The 21,292-nt window shown below is 43.8% G+C and overlaps 1 protein-coding gene across 2 annotated transcripts in view; it reads right to left on the reverse strand.

Annotated features, from left to right (window-relative positions):
• Positions 1–21,292, reverse strand: part of METTL4 (methyltransferase 4, N6-adenosine) — a 284,442-nt gene that overhangs the window by 92,465 nt on the left and 170,685 nt on the right. For both annotated transcript variants that reach the window (XM_085605820.1, XM_085605821.1), the window contains exon 3: positions 12,431–12,803. In XM_085605820.1, coding sequence (XP_085461946.1) covers positions 12,431–12,803 — 373 coding nt within the window. The remainder of the gene's footprint in view (positions 1–12,430; positions 12,804–21,292) is intronic.

Here is a 21,292-nt window from a genome sequence, read left to right on the forward strand (position 1 = left end):
CACGTCTTAACCACAAATTGCTTTACCACGCATTCATTTACCACGATTTTTCATGGTAAAAGCATGCATGGTAAACGCCTATCCGTGGCTAAGTTTACCACCCCCTCCCTCTCGCCTCTCAGTCCTAAGTACACCCCAACCTCATAGAAACTACCCCGAACCCCTCCCACCCCCTAAAAACTAACACAAACCTCTCCTACCCCAAAAAACTAACACAAACCCCTCCCACCCCCAAAGAACTAACATGAGCCCCCATTCCCTAAAAACTAACGCAAACCCCTTCCACCCCCTAAAAACTGCCCCGAACCCCTCCCACCCTCTAAAAACTCACCCGAACCCTCCCACCCCTAAAAACTAACACGAACCCATCCCACCCCCTAAAAAGTAACCCAAACCCCTCCCACCCCCTAAAAACTAACACGAACCCCCACCCCCTAAAAGCTAAACAAACTCCCCCACCCCTTAAAAACTATCTCGAACCCCTCCCACTCCCTAAAAACTAACACAAACCCTCCCACCACGAACCCCTCTTACCAGTCCTGTTCCTGTGCGACGCTCCTCTCAACTCTGCCCATCCCGAATACTAGACCGACTTAGCCTAAACCACGCACCTGCGTGGTTAAGGCCAAGTCGTTGTTCGGGCAAGTTGTTGTTTGACTTGCATGACTCCGGAACTCGTTGTTCAGGATGTTTCCCATTTCCCACCATCCTTCTGAACACAATGATATTTCCAAATCTCCAAAAATCCATCTCAATAGGAAATGGCATTATTACTTTACTCCAACCTCCACAGCTGTCAAAGACCTGCCACCCAGTACGTCCTTCGACCAGCATCCCAAGCTAAGGGCAGCTAAGACAAGGGCATCACCTGTTTTAAACGGGTCAGACCAGAAGACCTAGAGCTAGAATCCACGTTGACACAGTAAGTCATCCATCATTATGCATTTTTACCCCTACAGCCACCATTCCCACTCTCACATCAAGAACACACAAATCTCCACACCATACTCCCACATCTATCATAAACAGCCTCATCCAAATACCACCCACATCACACCATCTTCAAATCATGCTCATCAATGCACAATCTGAAATAAGTTATGCCCCCAACATCGTCAAAATCATCACGCACCACAACCTACATGCTCTTTTCATTACAGAAACCTATATCACAGACTCCTCCATGCACAATCTTAATGTCCTTCTCCCCTTTGGGTAGAGCATACAATATAAGGAATGCACCTGCAAAACTGGAGGGCAACTCGCAGTCATACACAAATCGAAAATGCCTGGTACTTTCTTCAAGATGACCACACCTGAGTCTTTTGAGCTCTTCTACCGCTTTCCTCCCACAGCCTGCAAAGCAGCATCCTTTCCTCTCATCTACACACCACCCACAAACCATAAGGACATCATAGATGAAATATCAGAACTTATCACCTCTCTCTCCAATCAACACTCCCACCACACCTTCCACAGAGAGTTCAATTTGGCCAGCGAATCCAGCCTTAAAACCATGAAGGAAGCCCTCACTACTCAACACCCTACAATTAAAACACCAAATCACCAACTCCAAAGTTTACACAAGGGACCACACCTTCTCTGCATTCCCCAACATTCAGTGCCTGCCCCCAGATTCCTGGACTGATCATCGTGCCGGCCCCCCACCACCACATATGCCAACACCAAACATGACACATACAAAAAGTGATGGAGGGAAGGCTTGATCAGCCACTGATTATTACTCGGGTCACCCAGTACGTCGTTATTTTGCACATCATGCTGTCTCAGTTTGGACAAGGCCCTAATACAAATCACTTTTGACCGTACCCCAATGGGAACATTCCAGCCTGAACGGTAAGACCAGGTCATCATTGAACTGGAACACAAGCAAAACCAGGACTAGTTTCGCACTGATTAGGGGTAATCCACAAGGTATAGCTTGGTTCCAGTGACAGTGTGCATAGGATCCATGTCTTTGGATGCGGCCCGAGTGATTGCCAGTGGCTAAGATTAATTCAAGTATTCCATCCATCACTTTGTTTTTGACTCTCCTACATGAAGGCAGCACAAAAGGAGACAATTAACTTCTGCTGCTTTAACAACATCCATCAAGAAGAACTAATCTACCTATCTAAATACTTCTAGCCCTCACCTAATGTCAACATCATTCTCAACATCTACAACACCACTCTAAAGAATCAAGGATATCTCCATCCTCCTCAGAAAACTCACACTTCCAGGCTTAAACCTTCAGCACACATCCAGGTACATCCAAGAACTTACAGAGAACAAGCCCACCATTGTAAAGACAGGAGAGGAAATGGAGAAGATCATAATGCCAGGAGGACCTTACTCTTTTGAAATCACTGTGCTCCAATTGTCATTATATCATCACCACACCTACAATCCCCTTCAACAGCCAAATCAACAGAAGCACAGCTCTCTTTAGCTCTCTTTAAGGGAGTCAAACAGTGTGCCAAGCCCATCCCGAAACCTGCTATCACACCATGAGTTGACAGATGCAATGCAATGAACTGCTTCTTTACAGAGAAAACCAACAAAATCAGATATAACCTCACTAATTTCTCACTGTTATCCACACAGTCACCTATGCTCAACTGCCACATCACTAAATGGTCATCCTTCCTCAATAACTCTCACACAGACTTTTCCAACAACCTGAACTCACTCAAAGCCTCTTGCTACAAAGAAGATGGAGTACCCTCCTCAGTCATTAAGTCACTTCTAGAAGAAGCCCGCACACCCCTTCGTCACACTGACAACGCCTGGCTAACCTAGGGCACCTTCCTGGACAGATCCTCTTCAGGCTGAAAAATCCTGCATAAGATCCAACCAACCGCAGTACTAGCGGCGGGTACCATCAAGACAGTCACGTGTTTACATCGGCGGATGACGCAAGAGAGACTCACTCCACTGGTGGAGCTGAAGCAGAAATGGGAGGAGGACTTGGGCAGAGAGATCCCTGAGAAGGTGTGGGCTGAATTGATCGAACGACCTTGGAAATGCACTAGAAATGCTCGATTCCAGCTGGTTCAATTTTTTTTTTTTTTAGATAGGGCGTACCTGACTCCAGCAAAAATGAACAAATACTTTAATGTGATCACAGCGCTCTGCCCGAGATTCAGCAAGGAAGGGGCGGTTCTCCGCCACATGCTCTGGGATTGTCCCAAGCTGACGACTTATAGGGGAGAAGTGTTGGAGCTGGTATGTGATCTCACTGAGAGAAATGTTGAACTAGCGCCAGGCCCCTGTTTACTCCACTGGTTTCCTCACACCTCCAAAACCAAGATCACTAGCACGTTTTGGGATTTGGGCCTTTTGTTACCCAAACGGGACATTACAGCACACTGGAAATCTAAGCGGGGTCCGAGTTTCCGGAGGTGGAGGACTGTCTTTCTCAGATGGGCGGAGTGCGAGGGTACTGCTAGGCTACAGGCGGCTAGTTGCGCGCATAGCGAAAAAGCCTTCGAAGCTGCAAGGGCTTGGAAAGCGCCAACACTATTGTTGAAGACGTCAGAGACGGACTCAGATGTGGACTCCACCACTAGCGATCCGAACTACCTAAATTGATAACTGCTTGGTTAATACACACATGGGGGAACAGATGTCCCCCGTAGTCACTCATTGTTTTGCTATAGGCCTTTACTGCCATCCAGTGGAAAGTATGACTATTATGCAGTAGAATGGTGCGCTGTGTCCAATTGCTGTTGTTCTTAGATTTATCTGCCCTATGTGCCACGCTGGGGGGGAGGGAAGGGGGGGGGCTCCGCGCGTAGGGGGGATTTTGGATGGTTGTTTTTTCAAATATGTACCTCAATCGTTATTATTGCGGTCTTTATCGCATTTGGACTGATATACCTGACCATTTATCACACCGGAGCGGGTGTGGGGCATCATGTGCTGATTGATTGAACTGATATCTACAACTGCAGCCCACGACTATGTAACTTACTAGAGACTTTGGACTTGCTTAAATGCCAAAATGGTGTCTGAGGAAGCTTACATTCTGTATCGGTCAGATGGTTTAGTTTTAAAATGAATAAATATATTTACAAAAAAAAAATAAGATCCAACCAACCGTGTCAACTTTAGTCCTATAACTTATCTCCCATTTGCTGAAAAAAATTATTGAGGCTGCAATCACCACCCAGTTACAAGAGCACATCAGCAAGAATAACATACAAGATTATCATTCGAGGTTCAAACTACAATGCGGTATTGCAATAGCCACCCTCCAAATCGCTGACAACGCCCTCTTCCTCAATGACAAAAACTGCACTTTGCTCTTGGTCCTGCTTGATCTCGCCGCAGCTCTCGACAAGTACTATCATTCTGTATTGATCCAACTGGAAAATTTACATGAGATTCACTGGCACAATCATACAATGGTTCACATCCTACCTCATCAACCAACTGCAACTCGTTCCGACAGGAGCTTCCAGATCTCGGACTCTCCACGTCATCTGCTGAGTCCCTTAAGGCTCTATCCTGTCACCGATCATTTTCAGACTTTATTGGGAACCCTTGGAGCTATCCATGCAGAAAGCAAAATCAAGATCCACTAGTATGCTGTTGGCACACGACTCTTCTTCAAATTCTCCTCAAGAAACAATATAGAGACTCAAAGTCTGTCTCAAGTGATCGAAAACTAGATATGAAAAACTATCTGATGCCAGAGGCAGCTCGCCTATAGGGGGTGCCAGGGCACTTATCGCCCAGCTCCCTAAATATCTGCTCATCCTCATCTTTCATCTTTTACATAAAACAAATATTATTTTGAAATGTGAAGGTGCAACATCAGTCTCCATTAAGTAGTGGCTTCACGACAAGGCCGGAGCATAGACTGTGATAGCGATACCTTTATAGGCTCATAAATATTTGGAATGTGAGACTTCCACGCCGATGAACCCACCACCCACAGTGCTCATGGTAACAAATAGATAACAAAAGATGATTATGAAACACCACTGGAAAGTACTTAGTTACATGGTTTCCCAGGGAAGGGGACAGTTTTGTTGTGCAGGAAACCAATTGGTTTTATTGGGTGTAAACAACTGCAGCGCCTCATATCAGGGGATGTTGTATCAAGACAGAAATGACTGAATGAATAGCAGTATAGCATAAAAGTGTTATAGGAGTAATCAACCACGGATGGAATTGTAAGCACTTGCAGAGCTGCTATAGGAGGGTTGCTGTAATTGTAAACCTGGATGATGTATCCTATACTGTGATGTAAGTCTATCGATGCCTATATGTATGTAATTATGAATAACTTTAAGAAAAATGCTAATAAAGACATAGCTAAAAAAAAAAAGTAGGAGCTTCACTGTGGTTTATTTGGTACTGCACAAGTGTCAGGGGGTGGCATTTGAGTCCGTCTTCACAGATCTGACACGCTGCACAAGCCTCAGTCAGTACAGTATGCCGGGTAATGAAGCTTCAGAGCTAATCCATCATGCACCCGCATGACCTATCAGAGTCTGATTAGAGCAGGAGGGTTAACCACCAGCCCTAACCCGGCTTCTGATTAGGGAAAAGCTCAAGGAGATGCCTGAATAAGTAATAGTTTTCCATCAAGACAAAAATACTCTTCTTGTGGCATGAGGTTTTTAGAGCCAGGTAGACGTTAGGGAAGCTTTGAGCCCAAGTCATGCAGAGAAGGTCTGTGTCATGTCAAGGTAAGCCTCCCCTTTAGCTGCTACAGCTCCATAGACTCCCTACCTACACTCACTCCTTCCACCTGTGTCCAAGCCCTAGACAAGTTTACCCACCACAGCCCACCGCTGACATATTCATCTGATCAACGCTTGGTTTATTATGCACATCACCGAGAGCCATGCAGTGTGAAATCTCCTATTACTGCTTATTTCATGGTGATATACATCCAGTGCCAGGAAATGGAAAAACAAATGGCTCTGGGATGATGCATCTTGTAAATTGTGTGACAAGATGTACCAGCAGAAAGGAGGTGGAGTGAATAGGAGTGGGGTCATGAAAAAAGGAGTTTGCCAATCAACATATACATTTATTTTTAAAACCTCAGTCATGAAGAAATTGACATGAAGGACAAATGTGACACCGTACCTGTTCTGGCTTACGTAATTGGTCACAAACAGGCTACATTAAAAAATATTTTTAAGGCACCTGCTGCTCAGAGATCTGTGAATGCCCAGCCATGTCCTGCCTTTAATAATGGTCAGATAACTCTGGTGGTTAATGCACTTGCTAGAGAGAGCTGTGTTTGCCCAGCCACCATTCTGACACATCATAAAGTAGAGCAGAGTAGTTGTGCCTGCAGCAAAGTCCAATGTGTGACATGCTGATCATGGATTTAGGCTGTATGTAGTTAGTTAAGTCAGTTACTGCTTTGGTCACAGAGAGCGTTTGGAGAGCAATTTATAAGTTACAATCCTTCTAATAAAGCACAGTGAGCTATGAACCAGCATCAAGGAGCTGCATACACATCGCAAGGCAAAGGGTTAGAATTGTATTGTTTTTTTTTTTCAATCTTTTGTTATTCAAAGGTTGCTAAAAAGGTTCCTTTTGGTAGTAATAAAGTCTTATTAGTACAAACGATCCCAATCACTGGATTACATTTTAAATTCTGACTTTGTGTTTCTCCAGACCAAGCTCTCTTAACATGTAATGACTTCAAGTCTGGATGATATTCACTGGCACTGTATAACATCTGTTTGCCTCTGGGCAAAACTGGCAGAATGGGGCCTTCCAGATAGACAGTTAAACTCAATCATTCCCCTGTATAGCGATACAGGGGTATGGTTAAAGTTGGTAATGGTAGTAGGGTCACGTCAAAGATTCAAACTACTACCAGCCTTAAGCAGGGCTGTGTTCTAGCTCCTGCCTCTACAACTTGTATTTGGCCGATCTTGATCAACCCTTGGCACAAGTGGACAGCTTTCCACCAAGACCGGCAACAGACACAATAGTTCACCTGCAATATATTGATGACTTAGTAGTTTTAGGTCAGACTCCTGGTGGCCTATAGAGGTCAATCAATTGGCTGGGTATATCAAGCAGCAAGGCCTTGTGGTGAATTTAGGAAAAACAAAGGTGATCCATCTCGTTGACCCAAAGAAAAAATCTCCCTATCGGTTTGAGAAATCCGGTCATATAGACGTTGTAACCTCCTACAAATACCTTGTAATTGTGACATCTGATCTTCAACAGCACTTTTCTACGATGCAGGCCAAAGCTCGTACTATAACTTTTGCATTCGGTCAGCTGCACAAGAAGCTAAGCTGCCCATCGCATCAACATCTGCTCACAGTAATTGAAGCACAGCTTCTCTTCTACTGACAGCTTGATATGGCCTGGAAATCACCCAAAGAAAAGAAACCGATTTAGGTGAGGGGTGCTCTTACAATTTGGCAACATAATATGACCATTCCTCGCTGTGTTTTACCTTGAGCAGCTTGGTGTGGATGTGTGTACGCATGTCATGTTTTCTGCTGATACACTACACGACAACGTGACACATAACCTCACTGTCGACGGGTGATCGCAACTTGCGCTTGGCCACTGGTGAAAATGAGGTGCATAAAACGTGGACACCTCATTCTGGGCACCACCCGGTCTTACGAGGTGGCCAGGGGCACCCAGAGTACCCTCATCCTTGCCTATATCTCTGGCACATGAGAAATGGTCTCCTCTTGGAGGCTCCCGTTTTGGCCTTGTACTAACAAGGACTGCCCTGAGCGTTAGCTCCTTTTTTAATCCTACGTCACCCATCAAAATGCCTGCCGCAGTTGCTTCTTCACGCAGGCATTGACAATACCCTACACTCAGCATTAATGTATGTTTTGTGTCTCTCTATATTTATCGTTTTACTTCTAGGTCTTCATTAGGAGTAGATCAACTAAGTAGTTTAAGCGGAACTGTAGTTTTCACAACCCGCGCACACTCCACTTATACTGGGGGCTAATATACCCCTAGCACGTGCACTCTCTAACTACACTATTTCACTATTTATCACTGGTCCTGATGAAGCGCATGGGATCCTTATGACCATCTGAGCGCGAAACATGTTGACCTGACCTTATTTTAGTTACCCAGGGTACATCATTACCCATAGTCGTAACTCACAACCTCCTGGTTTTTTAATATGACAAGGGTGTCTACACTATTAAGGACTATAACCTTTCCGGTATCCCTTAGTCATTTTTATCCTACCACCACCTTCACTGTGCACTTAGGACCCTCTCCACATACCCGCATTTATCACACGGCCGTTCTCTTAAAAAGATCTCCACCAAAGTGACCCTTTGGGGGACCCGTAGGGCATTGCAGCACCGGCCCGACGAGGAGCAACCGCCCGATGATGAAGCATCACATCCCTTGGGGTGTGTGAGGGCAACAAGAGACAAGAAGTGTCTTTCCCCCTTCACAAAGAGGGTACCGGACCTAGTTCTATCCCTCTTACATTTCCCACTCTTTCTCATTACTCTCTCTTCGAGGTGAGCGTGACTCTCTAGCACCCACACCAACGGAACAGTGACCCCCCTCTTTGGATATAGCATTCGACATTGGAGCACGGGCACTGGACCATAAATAGCTCCTGGTCCTCCCTCTTCTTTTTGATACAGACTAAATATCTGTGCCTGGTGCAAAAATTGTTCAGTGACACACTGCATAAAGAGCCACAAGAAATCATCCCTTCATAGGCCAAACGCCTAAGACTGGCTGAGACTCAAAACCTAGTAGTGGTGGCAACCAAGATGATCTCAACACTACTGGCATAGTTAGCATCATATTCACATGCATAAGCACTTTAACACTTTCATAAAATTATTAGGAATCTAATTATGAAGGTTTTAATGCCAAATTGGCAAAAGATACAAGCCTAGACAATTTCAATATTGGTACATACAAACTGACAGGCACAAAGCACTTGCACGTTTTATATAAATGTTGGCTTTTATTGTTACAAATGTTAACTAGTTTGCACAATAATTTTGAATCATGTCTCTGCTGGTTTTATATTGTAATGGTTTCTATTAATCATCAATAAAGTATGATCATTTACGCATTTGTTTGATGGAAAGCACTGTGACACCTTACATTGGTATGAGTAGTGCTACAAAAGAAATTAAATAAAAAATAAATTAGGAAGTGCTGTGTAAATGACTATTCATGTAAATCATAGTTTTAATTCCAAGCATTTGTGAACTGATACCCAGATGAGTGTTTTTCATTCCCTCCATCGCGCTGGTATCTAAGTGCTAGGCTGCAGACAGCTCGCAGCATGGATGAGACTCTAAGGAAAGGGGGGCTGATGGCCCTTTAAGGGAATCCTTTGTGTTGGGCCAAGCTGGAAGTGAAAATAAGAACCCCTTGTAGGATGCTTCTTCAGCCAAAGCAAAGAAGGTGGGTGCTGCTGAATTGGACCCGGGACCAGCAAATCTCACAGAGAAAAGGTCAGCGTGTTTCATGGAGGGAAGCCCGGATCCAGCTAAATAATAGACACTGGATCCGTAATTTGCTGGATTCACCTCATTTCCTGCATTGTGTGCATCATTGCAATGAGAACATCAAAATACATGACTCAGCATGTCCAACTTGAGCAAACATCTGTTTCACCAACCAATGCTTTTGAATATGGGTGATGCCCCTACACTGCATAGTTTAGAAGGTATGAGAGCTATGAGAGATGTTTCAACCCTGTATGTTGTAGACTAATATGCCTACAACTTCAATATAGCAGGGTGATATGTCATTTTCTCATGTTGCACATTTCAAGGTGTATATATGGTGTACCCCCACTGCAAATTTTGGAGCTTTGTGTGTGCATATGTTCTGCAATATGCAGTGTGAGCATACCTACATCTGTTTGAAATATGCAGTGCACCTACCTTGTAAATATCAATCTGCAGGGCTAAGCATCACAGTTAACTGACCACATCATACATATGATCATGAAAGGGGTAGTGTAAGCAAATGACGCACCTTGTCCTAAAAAGGGAGTGGGAGCATATAACACACCTCAGTTCAAAATATGATTGCAGTGGACGTTTCATAAATCTCCTAAAAGCAAGCAGCCACTGAACACCCCTACTAGGACAATGTCTTCCTGAGTTTCTCCTCAGTATAGTGTTTATATGTCAGAGCACAGTTGCAAAGGCAAGTTTGGGAACAATGAACTTAGTACCTGGGCGATCGGTCTCTTAATGGTTGATCATATAGCACTCTCCTATACACAGACTATGACACGCTCTCATTCGCTGACCAAAGCCATTGGTAGTTGGGCTATTTGCAGTCTTGTGCAGTGCCGTGAGACGCAGTGCCGTGGACACATTGTGTTCCTTCTGGCACTGTGTACAAGAACAAATAGCAGCCATGTTATAGTACATTTCAAAAGCCTTATATTTATAGGGGCTCACAGAAGACCATAGAGGGCCTGGCAAGGTACTCTGCAGGGCCATGCTTATGAAAGGCTGGTGGGACAGTGCCAGACCCAATTAGATGTAATGACATTGGAAAAGAACACAATCTATCATTGGATTGGCATCTTAGTGCTTGAATGTAAGTATTTAGTAATGTACTACTGGCTGATGGCCATGTTGGAACTGTAAACTAATATAAAAAAAAATTGGGGGGGGGGGGGGGGGGGGGGACGCCAATACCATCAAGACTGGTAAATCCAACAGGTCAACACTTTCCTTCTAATGACGAGACCTATTGCCTTTGCCAATGCTTGCGAATAATAATTTCTTTTTATCTATGCCATATCCCACAAATGTAGCCTAGGTGAGTTATGTGCTAAAACAGATTCTTAATTTCAGCGCCCGTATTTAAAATTAGTAGAATATGACAATACATTAGTTCACAATTGCAGCAAACAGTGAGGGCCAATAGGAAAGTATATTTGTATATTAAAATCAGGGTTATTTTTCTCTACTTGTGGATCGTTTTGGATTTAAAATTGGCATAATAAATAGCCTTGACTACTTACGGGAGCATCAAAGTTAAGTTTCACATGCCTTTTAATATAATGAAAGGTGTGCAGAGTTTAAATAAAATCCTTTGCTCCAAATGAGAAAATACAGCTAACGGTATGTATGCCAGTAGTCAAATATTCAAAACATTTAATAATTGTTATGGATTCACAAAATTTCCCCTTTGGGTATAGTGCATTTAGGAGGGGTTTGGGCCCCAAATCCTGGATCAAAAAGTGACCACTTTCAATCTAGGAAGAGGAGGTGAAATTTGGGCATTCCATAGGTTTGTGATCAGGTTGGCAAATTCTATTGTTTTTTTGATTGTTTTTCTCTATTTGGACATAAATGTACTTCACCATTTTACCAACAGTTTTCTTGAGAGGGAGAAACTCAATAAGCCTGAGGCGGGTAATACTTTGGAATATTTAATTAGTGCCCCTTCAGGAATTCTGGATTTTTGTCAATTCATGGAAAGTTGTGTTATAAATTGCACCATTTGACCCTGTGTTTTTTCAAACATTTCTTGTGGAGACACCCTCTCACACCCAAACCTTTTTAAAGAAAGCCAGGCTCACTCTGGAAAATTTGAGGAAGTATTTAAGCCGCACTACTTTCAAAGTTCAACTGCAGCCATTGTGTGATGCTAAACCCCATGAAGACTGAATGCCAACAATGGCAAACATTTTCTGATTCGGTCATTGCTCTCCAACTTAAATCTAACAGCTTCATGCCCCCAACTGACAGAATAGGCCGAATCCCTCGGATGCACCATCAACTCAAACCTCTCACTCAAAGAACATATTTCCAAGATCCCAAAACAACCTGGTTCCAACTCTCCTGAAAACAGTGAAATATTATTTCCCAGGAGAAGACATCAGAATAACTCTTTGGGCCCTGGTCCTCTCCCACCTAGATGGAGGCAATGTTGCGCTCAACAGCATCACAGAGACCACTCTTGTTCTCTGAAAGGCATTCTTCATGTAGAACAATGTCTCAAAGGGCTGAAGAAATCCGACCACATAACCTTTGCATTAAAAGATCTACACTGGCTCCTCCTGTCAAGCATGGATCATCTTCAACATCAGCTGCTTCACTTACAAGGGGCTCTATACCTGTTTACATACCTAACATACTAACAATATATGGAGGTCATTGCCACATGAGGAAATCAATAGATTAGAGACTAACTTCTACAAGAAGGAGGAAACAAGCCTTCTCATTCTGTGCCCTAAGGATCAGCCAGTCTTCCAATTCAGGAACAAACTGAAAACTTCATGGAACACTACCACAGATAGGCTGACTCCTCAACCCTTCAACCAGGTCTTTCGCTAGCCATCTAGGTTTGTGCTTCCGAAATACCAAAACATATATTCACCTTATGTACATCCAACATTGATCGCAACTTTATGATGTGTGGACAAATTACTGGACATTACCACAACAATACTTACAATCTAGAAGCGGCTGCATGCAGGAGATATCAGATAAGAGGAAACTGCTTTTTGGTGGCAGCAGATATTTCTGTCCCATCAGTGGTATGATCCTGGCGCAGTCCGCACTATTTTCCATCATGTGTGAAAGCAGGTCCAACTCTGCCTTCGAGAGTGCTTCCTCATTTGGCGCTAGTATGAGGCGTCCATGACATTCGTTCTCCGAAGTTAGTTGCTTTGCCATTTCGCACAGTTCTGTTAACCTGCAGCTCCCAACCTGACCAGCAGGATCCCTTGGCTGATGCTTCTCTGATCCAGGAAGTGCATCAAGGAAACCCTTCTTAAGTCCTTCTTCTATCAATGTTTTCGATCCTTCTGAAATTAGTGCGCTGATCTTTAGTAAGATAGTGGAGCAGGATAAAAAAAAAATAAAGATTTAACTTTTTCAATCAGTCTTTGTAGGCACGACAACATTGTTTAATCCTGAGGTACAAGTTAAATTCAAACTATGTTCAGGCTGTTTTCCTCATCATACTGTGATTCAGATAGGTATTAGATAAGAAAAGTGTGTGCTATATACGTTGCGTTGCATGCTAGGAATATAGGTCATGATTTATATAGTCACTTTAAATAAAAATTCAAAATCTAGTACGTAGTTTGTCTGCCATAGTTTGCGTAGATGTCAGCATTTTAGGAGATTCACTAAATTTCCTGTACTCCTGGAAATCTACAACAGTTGCTTCTCCTCTTCCATACTTAACCAGGCTCCTTGTCCACTACATATACGGTCTCCTGACTAATAATGAATGGTTTGTACTTTAGCATATTTACCAATTTTTTTGCCTTTGGAGAAACCCCTTCCTCTACACAACCCCATTAAATTTGAAAGTATTACTTTTCCTTTCCCACCATTGTTATAGCTGATCAAATACTTTTGGTCATTAACTTTACAAATGTGACCAGAATAGGATTAAAAATGTCACAAACGCAAGCGTTTGTAGGTTTTGCATGCAGTCTGTATAGAAACTCTACTACTTTCATGGCCTATTCCTAACCACCTTTCGATGGAAAATGTACCATATTGGTTGAATTCCGAAGTTGTATATTCACTTTATCATCCCAGAATTCCACTTACCATGAGGAGTCCGTGAGTCAGGATTTTGTTTTAGAGTTCTAAATGCCTTTTTGAGTTCCCAAGGTGAACTTAGCAAGCAACACAACATCGATATTGCATGGAGCTCTACAAGAGAAATGACTTTTGCAAATGGTGTAGTTCAGCATACAGTACATGCATATGCATGTCAAGTGCTCCCTGAATGATTTAGATGAAACATAAAACAATGAGTTGTGAATATTTTTATCAAGCATCAATAATTAATTTTGTTAGGTTCATGGTGCATTCTAAAGGCAAAAAAACTAAAACCACTCCTTTCCATAGAATCTTTACACATACAAAACAATTTCTACATACCTTCGTGGCTGGGAATGTAAAGTTCTGAGTACTGCACCTTAATGATCAATTATGTACAGATTTGTCAACAGGTTAGTTCTTGTTGCTGTTGCAGGGATTCTGCTTATACACAGAACTATGCGTAGAACCCCAGGACCTCAGTGAGTTGTGGTGTACCAGAAACTCACCTCAGAACCCAGAACCCAGTATCCGGCTAGCATAAGTGTCCCATTCGTTATCCGACATTTAGCTCGGAGGTCCCAATGAAAAGACAACCCAGAACACGCGACTCAGTACATACTCAGGAATGGTGGGAATCGGAAATACCTGTTCGTATATTATTCTCACATCAGTCCACAACAAGAATCAACAGAGACACGGTGAAAATAAAAAGAGTTTATTTTTATAGACCACGTGTCCTAATATGCAGTACTTTGGCTAATACAAGCAGACAAATGATTAAAATCAAAACCATCAACATAGTTACAATTCCATAGAATATAAAAGGGGTGATCATGTTATAATGACAGTGGATACTACCACTTTCCCTTTACTAAGAAGCTAATATTATTATTAGTCTAACAGAAGGTCTCTTAGGCTTGAATAGGGGACCCCATACCTCAAAGATCAGCTTAGTGAAATCACATCACAGGAGCATCAGGAGTCTTCTCGCAGGAAGGCTCGTCTTCGGTCTGAATAATAAACATGATGTCCGTGATATTAAAAGCACCAACTTTCAGGTATGTGCAGCTGCTCGTGTGTTATGACTAAATAGTGGGTCGATCAACCTAGAGTGGAAAACATGCATTGTCTAACAACTCAGACTGTTTGTCACATCGTGTGCAGACCAAGGTCGCTTCGCAGAGCACGGGATGGTAACAACAGATTGCTCTCGTGTGAGGCAAAACTCGAGTCAGCAGTTCGTTTAAGCAATAACATGTGAACGCAGTGTCGTGTGCAAAAGCAGCAAGATGGCTTTCTAACTTCTGACGTGGTTATGCTAACTTAACAATGTATGTACGTATTAAGGGAGTCCTTACTACATGCCCCCTTGATCGAAGCACTACTTAGTATGCAAGAAAAGAGAGAACGCAGAGTTCAAGCGCGACAGAGCAGAATAAGGCGTATCCAATTTAAAAAAGAACTGGTCAGTTCAGGCAAAGTTCGAACAGAAAAAAACAAAAAAAAAGGGAGAAAAAACAAAAAACCTCAAACGTGGCGTGGGGGGTGAAAAAAGGAAAAAACGCCTCACCGGGCGGAAGTGCAGACGTACAGGGACAGTTCAAGACACGTGAGGAAAACACAGTGGACGAAAGTTCACTCAATCCATGAAAGTATATGCAGCATACGTGGCCACAGCCTCCAGCAGAAAATCATTGGCACGGCCACTGAAGGTTTCAGCCATCCAGTTAAGTAAAGAAAAGGAACATACGTGTTCTTCTATCAGCGGAGCCTCTAGCACCATCAGAGGGCAACCAGCGTGTACTTCCAAGTAACTCATATTCAAGAAGTCATATGCCGCTCTCACGATGTCCCAATTACCCAGGATACCATGTGCCGCACCGCAGGCCATAATCCAAACACCAGAACAGGCAGACTCGTGAGACACTAAGGGCCTCATCAGTCGATCATAATCCGGGTCCGGAGACACCATGTTGGTTAAACACAAATCCATAGGCCATTCAAAGGGACAATCTAGGCAGTGGAAGACAGGTTGCACGCAGGTGAAGTAGGAATACCGGAAGGATAATCCATATGCCAGGCTCAAAGTCGCCAACGGCAGGACACCATAGTAATCAAGCATCCTGTCACGAAGAAGCTGCAGACGGGACAGGCTGTCATGTGGCACAGAAAGAGCAGCCATTCCGCAAGATGAAAAGTAAAAGTAGCACACCTGCCACTAGAGCCAGAATTAACGGGACACCTCCAAAGACGCTAGAGAAAATAGAATGAAAAAATGCCGGAATCACACCAAAAATAGTTTGGAAAGAGGTCACGAGGCCCGAGCCCACAAGTTTAAAAAAATGAGCCAGGCCAGTCGTGGACGAGGCATTGAAAATTGTTTGGATCAAAGCACCAAAATGCAGGGGGAGGTCAGTATTCAAAAGCGCCTGTACCTCGGTGCGCGTATTTGCTACGTGAAGGACAAATGTTTCCCGGGAGGAAGTCAATGGCACCTCCTTTTGGGACAATAGCGCTCTTATTCTGCTCATCTTGTCGAACTCTGCTTTCAAGGTTGGAATTGAAGGCCAGATAGAAGCATCCAGCCTCCCATGCGGGGTTGGAAACAGGACGTTATTGCAGCAGACAACCCTCTGTGTTACAGTTACTATATACGGGATCCCTACTAACATCCCGCAGCAAGCTTCATTGTTCAAAATTAAATAACTACCGTTTGCAAGCAGCGTGAAAGATGGCGTAATCACTGGTACCGGGATACCTTTGAGGACGCAGGCCAAGTTCGGAGCGTGTACATTACAAGCACCGTGCAATTGAATGTGCCTACACACAACAGAATGATCAGGTGACGTTGTACATTCTTCACCCTTCAGATAAACCTCAGTACCGTCCCTTGTACATCTATACGTAAAGGGGAGGGACCAGACTTCATGTATGAAAGCGGTGCCCAGCTGTTCATATCTACCCAGAGCATAGTGTTTCATACAAGAGGTAAACTTAAAAAGCGCAAACGGTAGACTTATCAATCCGTGTAAGAGCCACACAGCGGAATCGACTTCCGCAACAGAAAAAGGTAACGGCTCCAATTTCTCAATATGGAGCAAGGAATATGTAGCATCCTTCATGGACATGAACTGCTGTTTGTCGGTAAGGTTAAAGGGAAGAAATAACGATGTTGTATTCAGATAGTCCCAAGGGACCTTCCCTGCCTTCAATGTTTGTAATGTCCATGCAAACTGCATAACAGAACGCAACTGGTTTTGACCATGATACAACACAGACATATCATCCTGCACAATATCCACAATTGAAGATACAATATTATCTAATGTATAAATGCGAGAAGAAAGAGTGTTAATGCTGTTATCAATAACTGCTAATACTTTTTCCATATTAGCCTGATCAATAGCTCTCAATCTTGAAGCTGCCTCAATTTGCGACAGTTTCCATACTTCGTTGTAAATAGCATACGCCCATCTCTTGGATCTGCCACCCACAGGACCTTTAACAAAATCATTCAAATCTATTTTGTCATGTAACTTTGATAAATGAACTTTGACAGATGCCAAGGTGGAATGTCGCAGCCAGGACTGACATAATTTCCCCACAGAGTATGTAGTTACTGTATGTGACGACTCAAACCGGGGGTCCACGCGATCTAGAGTATACCCCGGTTTCAGTCCTAGAAAACGACGTTGACAGGTATCAGAACTGCTTTGCCAAATTAACCATCCCTCACTATTAAATTTCGAAATATTGAAAGACGAATTGGAAACCAATAACTGCAAAGCAGGAAGGGACAGATCTGTGTGATTATACCAATTTGGGTAAGCACCCAGATCCGGCATAGAAGGCGAATTTAGTTTTTTAGAAGTGGCCAATCCGAAACAGGTGGTTTGGAAGATGGTTGCATTTAAAAACAACATATGATTTGGTACTAGACAGGCACGGTGTAAAGCTTCAGTTCCCTGAACCTGCCACGGTTTGGAACCCCAAACCGACTTAAGATCAATAGTAGCCTTCCATAGATCATAACCTTTGATTGACAACTCATCCATAAAGGACTTAGAATATAGCAATTTGGTGTGTGTCAGTCTAACCTTGGAGGCAGACTCAGGCCTAACTTTAAAATAAAAGGTTGCCGGGGCTGAAACACTGAAATCAGTAAAATAAGTAAACTTATCAACTAATGTGTGTGAACTGCCAAACGAGGGGGTGGGACAATGTTCCCACTGGGTAAAATTTACAAAATTTCTAAACAAATTCGATTTATGCAGGAAGTGATTGCCATAATGTTGAAAACAATACTGTTCCGCATAATTAGCCGCATTTTCATACAAATCCTCTGCATCAAAGGCGGCATAATATTTCAAATCTGAAAACAGTGCTTCAATGGCGTGTACATCCCAATCATCAGAACGTATGTTCTGTTTAACTACATCACCCATAGAAACACGAAATACATTAGGCACATTAATGACCTCTGTAGGCCCATGAATTTGAAATTTAACTGCATCCCATGCGATTCCATCCATGACGGGCCAGGCAGTAATATTCACAAAAGTCTGGTCCCTTTTCATGATGTGGGATGAGGAGTGGGGGGCCAAAGTTCCATTGATAAGTCTAATTGTCGATCTCTCTTTGAGATAATGGCCATCCACCAAACGGAAGAAAACTACAACAAATCCAATGGACATAAACAAAAAAAGACCAAAAAGCATCAACCAGATGTATGTCCAAGGAGCTATCAAAAAATGTTTCTTAAACCAGCTCACAAAAACAGCAATGTTTGATAGGGGAGTTGAGGGCAAAGAGTTAGTGTCAAAGGAAAAACGGGACTGGCCAAGTGCTGTAGATTGTAAAACAGGCGAAGGTCCACGTGTAGGATAAGCATACTCAGTCTCATCGGACAAACCACCAGCCGGTGGTATCAGCAAGGGATCAGTAACTGAATGCATCTCGATTGCAACATCAGACAAGGTGGTAGAAGCAGGAACCATCATTGAATTTCTTTGCATTGTCTGGCATGAAACTGCCGGAGTCATACTAAGAAGTATCGGCCACTCGCTGAAGTTTGACATTGTCAATAGAGATGTACCTGTTTTCTTTGCGACCAGGAAGTGGAGGTAAAATGACTGTTCTTGTACCCTGCACTCCAAGCACTGGAACTGGTGCACGATAAGAGGGGCCGAACTCCTTCTTGTTCTCCACCTTCTCACGGACCAGATCACCAACTCGGGGTAGCCAGCCGACTACCGGAATCTGAACCTCAGCTTCAGACGTGGAGGGCAAATGTTCTTTCGAAAGAGAGTCTCTGGCTTCTTGTAGAGTCTGCAAAACAGCACAGTGATCATCTACGTCAAAGGGTGCGGTCGACGCCGCAATGTCTAGACCATCAAGGTCTGGAACAAACATTCTGATTCCGAAGAGCATCATGTACGGGGTCCGCCCACCCAGAGACCTTCTAGGGAGATTATTTAGTGCACGTTGGACGTTATACAAATGGGCTAGCCAGTTCCGGCCTGTGCCTAAAACACGTGCTGTCAATGATTGCTTTAAGTCACGGTTCATTCGCTCCACCACACTATTACCCTCAGGTCGGTAGGGAGAAGAAAATTTGACTAGGACCCCCAAATTTTTCATAGCCTCCTTGTAAGCCTTAGAGGCGAACGCAGGGCCCTGATCAGAATGGAAGGTACCACACGCAAAAGTTCCCACAAAGACACGCAAATCCCTGATGACAGTCCGCGAGTCAGCACTCCTTTGTGGCCATACCCATAGAAAACGTGTGCACGAATCCACTGCAACCAAGATGTACTTGTACGCAGTATCAGAAGAAAAAGGACCGCAGTGATCTAAATAAACACAACCAAATGGCTTATTAGAGATGTACAGCTGTGTCTGTGGTGGGCGCGCAACAGTAGAAGGTTTAATCTGTTGGCAAATGTCACAATCAAGAACATAAGCGCGCGCTTGTTTATATAAACCAAACCACCAGTAACGTTGTTGTAGCAGAGATATTGTAGCTGACACACTGGCGTGGGCTGACGCCAACCCCTCGTGCGCAGCCAAGATCAGTGCTGGTCTGCAGTCCGCGTTGGGAATTATTCTATCACCAACGTCGTTAATCCTCACTAATGGGACGTTATCAGGACTTAAATGATAAATATACCGAGAGGGAAAACCCTTCGGGTAATCTCCTCCCTTCTCTGTAGCAGCAATAGCTGCCAAGATGTCATCATCAATCTTACTTTTGGATCTTGTAACTGCTGCCACTAAGTATGTAGCCACTGCTGTTTTCGCTGCCTCGTCAGCTAAGCTGTTGCCGACAGCATGAACACCAAGCCGCTGGTGACCAAGAGTGTGAATAACACTTACGAGAGGGAGACGTTCTTTAAAGTCCGCCACTCGAACCCAAAGCGTTTTATGCTTAATTGTGCTACCTTTAGTGTCGCGGTAATCATTCTGAGACCAGAAGTGTAAATTGTCATTGTAGGACTGGACACAGTAGAAGGAGTCACTCACTATAAGAGTAGTGACTCGGGGATCAGCAAACTCCAGTGCAAGCACCAGGGCCCGGAGCTCCGCCAATTGCGCGGTACAATCACCCAATGACTGCGTATGCACTGCATCAGATTGAAATTCACCATTTACGAATGTACCTACGACAATTGCGCAAGCCGCAGAATAAGCGTGCTTCGATCCAATTGCGGGTTGCGCAGACCCGTCAGTGTATATGACACAATGGTATTCTTCGAGCGGGCGCAAAGACAGAGGTGCCGGATGAACGAATTCATACTGCAAGTACTCTTGAGTCTGTAATGAGGCATCAAAGATGTAAGTGACGTCTGGCGACGTCAGTGTTGTAGCCCATTGTATCCACCGTGGATGCAAAGCTTTAGAATTGGGTACACTTGCTTTAGTCACTGCCTCTAAAGCAGGATATGGAGTTACAACCAGAATCTGTTTCCCATGCGACAGTGCGCGTTCCTTGAGGATCGCCATCTGCACAGCAGTCAGAACTTTTTCGACCGTGGAAAAACGTAATTCAGCAGAGGTGTACAAGTGGGATTTGTACGCAATGGGGACTGTGTCGCCCTCATTAAACGTCAAATACGTGAACCCCACGGCGCCTGGTACTATTCTTATTGCCAGGTTAGTGCGGTTATCACGTGTCAGCAAGTATTGTGAAGCAAGAAGGTCAGCCTGTAAAGACTGTAAAATAGTAGAGTGTTCTAGCTGCCAGCTAGATTTCGAAAACGAAGGCTGTACCAAGGCGTAAAGCGGCTTGATACGCTGGGCATAATCAGGAATGTACGTACGGCCGAAATTCAGAAAACCCAGCAGAGATTGTAATTTCTTCAGTGTCGTAGGAGCACTTAAGCGTGCACACTTTTCCAGAAAGTGGGGGGCTAACCCCTTACCTTCATTGTTGAGCTCGTAGCCCAAAAACAACACCGTATATTCTGCGATGTGTGACTTCGCAAAATTGAATTTGTAGCCATAGTCAGCAAAACTCACGATAATATTGTCAACCCGAGACAGATGCGGCATCAGCTCATCATCCGTAAGATAGATATCGTCAACATATGAGTATGCTTCGGGGTCTATTCTTTCTAAAAGAGAAACCACGCGAGCAGAAAAGACGCCAGGGCTATTTTTGTAACCCATGGCTAATCTTGTAAACTGTTTTTGTTTTCCGCCTGAAGTAAACGCTGTCCACTGGCTACTCAGTGTGGACAGGTTGTGGCTAA

Source organism: Triturus cristatus, chromosome 5_1, assembly GCF_964204655.1.
Source record: "Triturus cristatus chromosome 5_1, aTriCri1.1, whole genome shotgun sequence".
Taxonomy (NCBI): Eukaryota; Metazoa; Chordata; class Amphibia; order Caudata; family Salamandridae; genus Triturus; species Triturus cristatus.